Source organism: Melanaphis sacchari, unplaced genomic scaffold, assembly GCF_002803265.2.
Source record: "Melanaphis sacchari strain LSU unplaced genomic scaffold, SCAv2.0 Contig0_pilon_pilon, whole genome shotgun sequence".
In the NCBI taxonomy this organism is placed as follows: Eukaryota; Metazoa; Arthropoda; class Insecta; order Hemiptera; family Aphididae; genus Melanaphis; species Melanaphis sacchari.
Window position 1 is genome coordinate 16,848,329 of NW_020270366.1, and position 11,355 is coordinate 16,859,683.

At 26.2% G+C, this 11,355-nt stretch overlaps 1 protein-coding gene across 2 annotated transcripts; it reads right to left on the reverse strand.

Annotated features, from left to right (window-relative positions):
• Nucleotides 1–1,576: 1,576 nt before the first annotated feature.
• On the reverse strand, nt 1,577–5,298 carry LOC112603613 (wee1-like protein kinase 1-B). 2 transcript variants are annotated; one of them, XM_025352283.1, is made up of 2 exons: nt 4,953–5,298; nt 1,577–3,352 (listed from the first exon to the last, which is right to left on the reverse strand). In XM_025352283.1, exon 2 carries the CDS (start codon nt 3,259–3,261, stop codon nt 1,705–1,707), a length of 1,557 nt encoding a protein of 518 aa, XP_025208068.1. In that variant the 5' UTR covers nt 3,262–3,352; nt 4,953–5,298; the 3' UTR covers nt 1,577–1,704. The 2 variants fall into 2 exon arrangements, with proteins under 2 accessions (XP_025208068.1, XP_025208077.1); XM_025352292.1 differs by having other exon boundaries at nt 4,949–5,298.
• Nucleotides 5,299–11,355: the final 6,057 nt, after the last annotated feature.

Consider the following 11,355-nt stretch of genomic DNA (forward strand, 5'->3'; position numbering starts at 1 on the left):
GAATTGTGTAATTTGCATATGATTAGACAGAATAATTGTAAATAAAAAACAAATTATGCACCAAATGAATGCATTCTTAGATAAAAAGCATAATCAAGATACTTATAATAATTTTCTATTTTATAAGGAAAAAATGTTAATATACTTCTTTACTTGCAATTCTCTTAAATAGTTACTCTTACTTCAATAGTGCTTTTGTACCACAAATATTAACTAAAATAGACATATTTCATTTACTTTTTATTTATTCTTGACATTAAAACAAAATTTAATATTAACGTAAATATTTATGACTATAGTTCATTATTTACATTGATGGAATTTTTTACAAATTATGTTTTGATTTTTGTTCAGAACAAGCTTCCAAAACATAAATTAACAATATACAGCCCATGTTGAGGTGGATTATATATCTTATTAAATTATTAGGTATTTAAAAAATAAATTTAACTCAAAAAATTAGTGTTCATTATTTATTTTTAATCAAATAAAATAACATCAATTGTTACACACTAATCTCCTAACATTGAAAATGATTAAATGAACATAGGTATTCTTTAACAGTTCAGTAACTTTGTTTAACTAATAAATTATAATGCATAATAAACATACAATGTAACATAAACTTAAACATATTAAAATGATTGTTACTAAATATTAACAATAATAATAAATTACAAGTTATTAATATTTTCATAGTATTTATGCTAGTATTCTTGTTGGCATTGAAAAGAAAAATATTTTAATGATTACAGTTTTAAACTTAATGAAAAAACACAAATAAAACTTAAAGACACAAGTTAACTATTCAAATATTTTTTTTTTTTTTTTATCTATAATATGGACATAATTTATATATTAACAAAGTGACAGTTTTATATATATATATATAATATATAAAAATATGTTACTAAAATGTAAAACAAATTATATTATTATTCAACATAAATAATGAAATAAAATTAAAAATCTTTATAAAAAAATAATACCAAGAACTTATACATTAAAAATCATTTTGGCCAGTTTATTATTAAACATTATCAAAATTATAAAAACTAAAACTAATATATTATAATAAAACAATTTTAATTATATTATTTATATAATACATTAATATAACATATACATTGCATTTTAATTAATAGGTATAAAAACATAATGTATCTAACGTTGTTAAACAATATTAGATGTTATATTAATTTATTATGAAAAGATTTAAAAATGAATAATATTGCGTAATTCATGAAATATTCAAATTTAAGATCTATATGTTATATTTTTCATTTTTTGTAATAAAAAGACTTTAATAATAAAGTTTTAATTATATAACTTTAAACAATATTTTTTACAGGCCGAAATGAATTTTAGAAGTATAATGACAATATGACAACTTTAATTTATATGCACAATGCGTAAAAATAATAAAACTTAAATCATAATAAAGAATGCTGTATCACAGCTTGTGACGAAGAAATATTTATCATACCACAAATAACTTATGTTATTTATAACTAACTAGCATAACAATAGAAAAATCACATAGTTTTATAAAACGTATACACTAAAAAATTCACAGACTTTATATAAAATAATTTGAGACCCTTTTTACAAAAAAAAAAAAAAAACTATAATTATCATCACAGAGTTCAAGTTACTATCTAAACATAGAAAAAACAGAGTAAAGTAAGTTACAACATTGTACTTTCAAAATGAATAATAACGCTTCGATTTTTGTCCTACTAAACGTCTCTTATGCCATGTGCTTAAAGCTATTGGAATTCGTTTAATAGTGGTAGTTCTTTTAATTGGTGAACATTGAGTAGACCGGGTTTTTGTACAGCTGGCTAAGTATTCCCTTTTAAATTGTAAAGTAGAGAGCTCTGCCAACTCTGACATTTTTAATGTAACAGTCTTGTAAACATCAATAGCGTTTGGTCGATTAAGAGGATTTGGGTCAATCATATTTGCTATAAGTAAACTCAATCCAAAATCTTCTATATCTGGTACAAATCCATCTCTTAAAAAATGCCATTCTGGTCCATCACTTGGCAATCTTAAAGCAGAAACTGCTTCATATGCAGTCATTCCTAATGAAAATATATCAACTTTTAATATTGTTGAACTATCATATTTTCCACTTAACATTTCTTTAGGTAAATATCGGCCATCGCCATCTTCCACATCACTTAAATTGTCTGTATGTGCCACATGACCAAGATCACCGATTTTGTAAATGATATCTCTATCAACTTTATCTTCATCTTTTTCGAGGAACTTAGAATGACTGATCATGATATTTGCAGGTTTTATGTCCAAGTGAACCATTTTTGATGTATGCATGTAATGGAGACCACTTGCTAAATGAGATAATAGGCGCTCAATGGCAGCATCATTGAAATTGTGGTGTTTAGTAAATATCATTTCATCTAGATTTCCACCATCGCAATATTCTAGTTGTATAAAAACAGAATTACTCTCATTCCATGCAGAATGATAAGCAACTATATTCGGATGACTAAATAAAGCAGCATTTGCGTATACTTCTTTACGAGCATAATTCTCTCGTCTAGTTCCTACTACCTTCTTAAGTGTTTTTTTAATAGCATATGGCATTCCTTCTAACATATTAATACACTTATAAACCTCACCAAAATCTCCTTTTCCAATAAGATCTTCTACTTTAAATTCTTTAAAATATCTAGATACTTTAAGATCAGTTAGCTCAACATTTGTTAAATCTTTAGACCAGTTGTCAAGTGTTGATGATTCATTATTATTATTGTTGTTATTATTATTTGTCCATTTGAGCCGTAGGTCAGTTGCTGCAGGAGAGAATGGGTTAATGCTAAATTGTTTAGGTTTAGATATTGTTACTTCATTGATTAATTGGTTTGAATTCTTATTTTCAAAAGATTTAGATTTAACAGAAGATTGGGATCGATTTAATATACCTTCTTCCAACTTAAGGACACGAATCCTCTTTATAGGAGGTGAATAGGATAATTCATCTTTTTGAGGTGAATCAGCTTTTGATGGTGAAGCTAAATGATCAGCAAACCTTAATGGAATTGCAGATCGATGTTTTCGACAGGCAGGTGTCATGGGTGGAATATGTTGAACATGGTTAGGTGGCGTTTTAGGAGACTCTTGAATTGTGGCAGTAATAAGGCAAGGTGAAGACTCATCAGACTCGTTAAAATTTAAACGTCTAGGTAATAATGTAACTGGACTGAAAAACCGTTGAATGTCCACTCCGTCCATGTTTGGTCAAATAAATTTTTATTTTTCTCAGATATAATTTGTCAACATACAAATTGAACATTGTTAAACGCCGTCTTCAATTACACAAGACCTAAAAAATAAATATTGAATTATAAAATTAAATTAATAAAAAAATACTATATTTATTTTACAATAAATAATATTCAAATAAATGACAATTGTCAAATTAAAATATAAAGGATATAGATTTATATCTAGTTTAGCACCTCCTTGAAATTTCGATTTTTTTTTTGAAACCTATGCATTTTAATGTTTTAAAAATTATGGTGCCAAAAGTTTTTTCGGGAAATCATTAGTTTTAAAGTTATAGCCTAATAAGTTCATGATTTATGGTGTCTTACACATGCCCAAAATGCATAGTGGTGATATAATATTATAAAATACAAGTTAAATAATAATATAATACGTGTCGTACCTACACATATCTATAACACAACAATAGTATAAACAAATTTGTAACCATAGTATTTTTTTTTATTTTTAGTAATTAAATATTTAATGCAATATTACATTTAACAATTAGCATGATTCACTATCAGAATTTGATTCATCTGACGCCAGATCATCTAAAATATATTCTTGTTTAATTGCGACTAACGGATTATACAGCTTTCCTATATAAATAAAAAATTCTTTTAAGGGATCTAATTTTAGAATTTTGCAGCGTTTCAAAAACATGAATTTAGCTAAATATTCTTCGTAAAATCATTTCTGTTAACCATTGTTAACAAAATTATGGGCGTCGATTTTTAGCCCTGTGACCTACCTTAGGTGGTGTTGCGTAACAAATCGAGGGATATTTTCGTTTTGAATGTCTGAGCGAGCACAGCGATCGAGTGGCAATGCTGGCCCCTAATTTCCTTTGAAAACGTATTTGAAGATAAGCATATATATATTTTTTGGATTACTCAAAAGCTAATGATTTCCGGAAAAAACTTTTGGCAACATAATTTTTAAAACGTTAAAATATATAGGTTTCCAAAAAAAAAAAAAATCAAAATCTCGAGGGGGTGCTAAACTAATTTGTTCCATAAAAAGTATTATCAATTATAAAGATTAAGTAGTTTTGTTAACTATTTTTCAAATAGGTAAATACACGAAAAAATAGGTTTTGAAACTGTAGGTATTAAAATGTAACAATCTATTTTGGTGAAAAGTTTATAGTACTAAAAATAAATAACTTACTATTAAAATAAATAAGATTTAATTATTAGTGGAATTCCCCATGATTTTCAAATGCAAATTAAATATAACAATGAAATTAAATACAGATTGAAAATGCTAATTTAAAAATTCCTAGATTTATAAGAAATTGAGATCCGTCAAAACATAATTCGGTTATTCTTTAATTTAATATAATACTTAAAATTCATGAGATAAAATGTATTATTATTTTTTGAAGGTTAAATAACATATTAAATGAACTGTAGAAAATTAAATAGCATATTTAAAATTGTGAAAATATACCTAAGTAAGTTGCAACATAAACAATTTTTATTTAGTTATTAGAACTATTAAACAACATTATCCATAATACGATAATCAGAAATCCAAGTAACCCGGTGATAAGCATAAAATCTTGATTAAAAAAAGTCGTAAACTATCGTAGTCAGAGGAATATTTAATATACTGCAAAAATATAAAAGTTAAATCATGATTTACGTACTTACATGATTCTGATGACATTCTCAATCGTCGGTATTATGGCCCGACAAATGTGAAAAACAAATGAGTTTAAAAAAAAAAAACTTTCGCCACGGATAAAAAAACACTGTTTTGAAAGTGAATATTTACTGACAACGGCGGTATTAACGGGCAGATCAGGAAAGTGAGAATGACACAATAACAATGAAAAACGAAAGAACAGTAGAGAAGGTAAAATTAAAAAAGCCCGTCAAGCGGGATTTAAACGCGATTACGCGTACGTAAAAAAAATATACGAGCGAAAACTCGAAACTGGCGATAAAAAATTGACTGGCGGGATAGGGCGAGCGCGTGAGTCATCGGGCGGTCGAGTCGTCGAGATAATTGTAAATGTTTGAATAATATCAAGAAGAGCCGAAAAATGTGCAGTATGTAGGGCTCCGAACCACCGGATTGGTCGATGAGGGTCAGGTGACGGTGGACTGGTAATACTGTAGTACACAGTGCGACCAACATAAATGTAGGGGCATTTGTTGTCAGGTAAAGGTAAAGCGCGGGAAAACATCGGCGGCGGTGATGACGGCAGCTGTTGCTTGTCGTCTGGAGGGCTGCTGCTGCATTATGCACCGCGCTCTAACCATGTTCATGTATGATTGTGGTGTTATTTGTTATTGTTATCGTTATCGTCGTGCAAAGGGGGAAATAATAATAAGTAATGGTTAGACGGTAGCTGTAGCAGCTGCCGTACTCGCACTGCATCAGCTGCATTCTGATTTCTGGTTAATGCCTATTAGACGTAGGTACGACCTAATACTACTCCAATACAACATGACGTCGGAAAACCTGCCAAATGTTGTTGTTGTTGTTTTCGAGTCTCACGTGCGTTTGTTTATCATTGCGCCCATGTTAATTTTAGATTTGCGTGCATCACTTTATGTCTATCGATTATCTACTATCTAGAAACTTATTACTTATTAAACGGACATGGACAGATGATTAAATAACATATAAATTATAAGTAGATTCAAATCTTGGATTTTATTTAATGAATTATTTCACTCTTTTTGCTTTTATGCGGTATTATTTTTACATTAATTTTAAAATATTATTAAACATTGATTAATATTTTTCTATGAAAAATTTTAAAATCATTATTATGAACCAGTTTTTTAAATTTTCAATATTATTACAAGTATAAACGCCTGGTCATTCGAAAAATTGCTCCATTGACATTATAATATTTTCATTCTTATTAATTAGATTATGAGATACCTACTACACTTCATCACTGTTATAGTCCTTCGTGCCAAAATTACATCTTGTAATTGATGAATGTAAAATGAGAGAATTGATGTCTATATAGATATACATATATATATACAAAAATAAAAAATTTAGCGTTTACACAATTCAATTTTAATAAGGTTGAAGATCAATGCTACATAGTATAAAATATTATTCCCGCACGGTTCATGGTTGCAACAACTATTGCATTTAAATGATTAATAGGCTACATTCAGACTTCCTGTATTGTTCAATTTCAACAAAAAGGTATTTTACTGTATAATAAAACATTTTTTTATTAATACTCAAACTCTGGACAACAGAAAAATATGTATATAAAGTATTCAATAAATAATAACACAATTTTACTTAGTAATAAAAAACATGATATTTATAAATTATAGTGAAATATATCCAATTTATTTGGGTCATTATAAAATACAAGATAATAAGTAGAAAACAAAAAAAAAACCCTATAAGTATAGGTAATGTTATGGTTTCTAATAAGTAATAACTGACATTTACTGTTTGCTTTCATTTGTATTTCAATAGTTCTAAGTAATTACTTATTAATCTCTGATCTACATAATAATATTAAAAAAATAACTATTAACAGGAGACAGCTAGTTACGACGGGCAAGTATAAATATATTTTTTATACTAATTAATAATTATACCAAAAATTATTGACATTGAAATAAATAATTAAATAGGTAATACAATTTTGATCACATTTGTAATATATTGTAATTCAATCTTTAATTAGTATTTATTTTTTAGAAGAGATTTTTGCAAGTAATACATTTTTTATCATTCATAGATTTCAGGTAAATCAAGCGATAATAGATAAGTGCGGCTAAGAGGACGCCACACCTGCAAGTGTGTCTTTGTCTTTTAAACGTACGATATAATCAATTAATTTGCGTTTAATAGAGTCAATTTTATGTTATTAGTTTTAATATTAGAATTTATTGTGAATTGACCTATAATTGAATATTCCAACCTAAAGCCTAAAGGTAAAAATAGTATCTTTGATTTCTCTTTGGTAAGTAGTTAATTAACCACTTAAAGTTAACACATCAATCAAAATTTGTTCTCTATTAAACGTAAATTTGCTATATTGTACGTTTGTAAAATGGAAACAACATATTATGCTAAATGTGGCGTCCTCTTGAATATTGCAGTTTTGAGTCTATAAATTATTATTATATTTTGCTTGAAATTTTTTATTTTCGATTCTATTTGTATAATTGAATGGTAAATATTTATGAAATACAATCAACGTCCTCGGTAATTTTTTTTTGTGGTTAATGGTGATTTCTATTTTACGATTAATTATTTATTGTCAATTTAATATTATTTAAATATTTTAATTTGTCATTATTCCTGAAGATTTGATTAATTAGATTTTAAACAATGGAACAGTAAACTACTCAAATGGAAAAAAAATATTTATATTTTATTTATTATAATATATAATATATATATTTTTTTTGTATAATAAATATTAATTTGAATACATTTATATGTTTTAAAAATATTTCATTTTGTTTTTAGTTTTTAAACTTAATTATTATATTATGTTTTGTAGTATTGAAAAAATAAAATAAGAGAAGGGGATCCAGAGTAGCGCTTCATCATTAAATAAACTGTGTACAACAAACTACACAAATGCAATGTGTGTAAAATATAATTATATGATTTTAACTTGTCTTAATCATATATTTAAGATTTAAATTCAATGTCATGAAATGTCAATAATGTATGTTTTAGAGATTAAGTCAAAAATAAAATAAAATTTCGTCACCACTTCCGGATGAACGCAATTGTTTATGATACAATTAGCGTTAAATTTCGTGAATAAAACGTTGTTTAAGTGGTAGTTAATTAAAAAAATCCTGTCTTTATTCTATCGTTACTGAAACACTATAATTAATGACATAATAATTAATCAGTTTTGTAACTCGTATAGTAGTCGTCTATATTTAATAAATAAAATCATTTTAAATTTTGTTAAGTCATTTATGTACATTTTTAATCTCTAATTCTTTTAGTCAATAAATGTTTTATTTTAATTTTTATGGTAATAAATTATTTAATTAAGTTGGTACTAGGTATTTATGTAAATAAATATTGAATATTAAATATTAATCAATTAAAATTAGGATTTGATTTAGCTACTGTGGATAGCGGATATATTGCAGCATGTTGCATGTATAAAATAATCTTTCTTTTGTAAAACAAATTTCAGATTTTAGATAATAATGAATAATTTTTAATTGAAATCAGTTTTATGTTTTAGCGAAATATATAATATTACTATAGATCCATAATGAATTTTATCCTAAAAATATTTTGCTTTTAGGTACATACATTGCACGGTGACATACTCGCAATGAATAAATTACACTAGCGGAAGTTATTGTGTAAAGCTAAATAATATCATAAAGAATAATAGATATATTTTTGGTCATCTGTAGACTGTAATACAATTTTTTTAAAGAAAAACCATCTGTTATACGATGTTAAATTATAAAAGAAAAATATCAAAATAACTTTTTTAGTGTCTCTATGAAAGCGAACGACACGATCGAATTATTTTCATTATTTTTATCTGGTAGTATTTTCAGTTCGATCATAGTAAAAACTCCACACTAATGGCGTATTCATCCTGACAAGTCCTCCATAGCAGATGCGTATTTTTGTATTATTATTTTTACTGAGTCTTTTGTGCGCTTGTATATGTATGCATACAGGATGATTCACTAAGCATGCTCACATTTCATTTTTTTTCTTCAATAATGCTATTATTTAAAATCTGATTTTTAATATACCTAAAAAACATATTTTTTAACTGTTGAGATATTTTATAGAGCTTAAGGAGAGTTCTGTGGAGATACAAATTTCTATTTTCAATAAATATCCATCTTTTTTACTGTAAATTATTTATCAGATAATTTTTTGAAAAATTGTAATTGCTAAAATCAAAATTTGAACGATTAGTTTTTAAGTTATTTAACACTAAGGATAATAGGTCCATGGTAATATATTTGAAATATATGAAGGCTATACACCCACTTCGGTTATTTGAATATGTCGGTATTTAATATTAATTTATTAACATTTATAATTTATAAAAATAGTTCAAGAATAATAAAAACTTGGTACAATATTATATTTATTTTATATTTTTGGAGAAACTATTTTTAAGGACTGTTATCCTTAATAAGCTTAATATAAACATTTTAATTACTGAAAAATTACTTACAAAAATTTTTAATTAGGTGACATTTTGAAAAAAAAATATATTCTCTAAATAATTTACTGTAAAAAATGACGGTTCTTATTTAAGAAAAAAACAAACAGAAGTTTTCAATTCTATAGAAAACTTTTTAAGTATTAATCCAGTGATATGGCGAAGAAGGTAATTAAGAGGCAGATGCCTTTACATTTTTAAAAGGTGGTTGTAATTTATTAATAACGAGTAATAATTTAATATTGACTATTATAGTATTTTAGTAATTATCATTACGATAGGTAGTTAAAAATACGTCAGTAAATATCTCTATCATATCTCTAGGTAGATGGAGTATTATTGATCTGCCTCTGAACAACTTCAAGTTCATTACGCCACTGAGTTGTACAGTCATTTATTTAAAAAAATTGAAGATATGGTCTTTAAAAGTATTTAAAAATATAAAAAATAGAATTTGAATGAATTATTTATAGCTTGGTTAATCACCCTGTATATAATGTATAGGCACAATATTATTAACGGAAATTTGGAACTATTCGGATATATTTTAAACCTGGGAACGGTGATCAGTGTTCGAATTGTTTTCTGTATAATGTATAATATAATATTATTTATAAATAAATTTTATACTTGCGTTTCGTTTACTCGAAATTATGAAATATATAAAAGACGTTTTTCGCATGCAGTGTTTATTATGTATATATTTACCCTCAAGCATCTTATGAAATATTACTTTTTTTGAGGCGGAATTAAATGGCAGATGTACACACAGAACCGTTATAGGTACAAAATACCCACGCATACACGTAAGATCTCACCTGTTCGTCATCATATATTTATGTAATATACACAATACAGTATGTATATTATGTATAACTGTACACATTATATCGCATAGTATAATACATATATATATATACATATACACATATGCACGGTCCGCGTGTTACGGGAAACACGAAACTTGTTCCCACGCATTTGCACCCCTTTTTGATTGCGCTGTGCTTGTGCGTATGACGCGTGCATTTATAAAATCCTTCCGGTGAGACGGTTCAATTTGGGCCGTTTATAAGAAAATCAAACGTACTCATTAGAACAAAAATATATTGCCAGTATACTTGAGCACATAATTTTGTTACAAATAGTTTCGCGTTTTGTGTTATCAAACTATCAAAGAGATCTGTACGTCCTGTTCTTTTTATCGACTTAATGTGCTGATAAACACAAAAATGCATATTAGACATAAAAATGTCAATACATAATTATATACACTTAATGCTTTCAACTAATAATGTCTAATAAATATAAATGGGTATAACATATATATTGTTAATTTAAAACATTTAAACGATAGGTTATAAATATTTATAAATTATAATTTATGTATGCACATGTATGGACGTTTGGAACTTAGTTTCCAATAACTTACTAATCTATTTAATAAATAAATTAAGATATAAATAGTATTTATATAATTTATAAGAAATTAAATAAGAGCGAAAACTGTCCAAAGTAGAATCGTATGGGACATGGGACCAATTTTTTTACTATTCAATTTCAAAATTTAGTTTTTCCAAAAAATCACGAAGGATAATTTTGTTTTTTCATGGATGCTGTTATTTTTCCTTTTTATGTTATTTGATTGGAAAATCATTTAATGAAGATTAATATATTTTTGAGCAAAATAATAAACCGAAGTTAATTTTTTATCACAATTAACGTGTTTTTGTATATTTTTATCGATATGACTTCATGCAGTAGCTCTTCTTAGTTCGTCGTCCTCAAATGAATTATTTTCTTTCATTTTGTAAATTAATTTCTTTATTTTCAGTGTATAAATTATTATTTAATCACATTTCGTTGATATGCTCATTAGTTTTTATATTTTA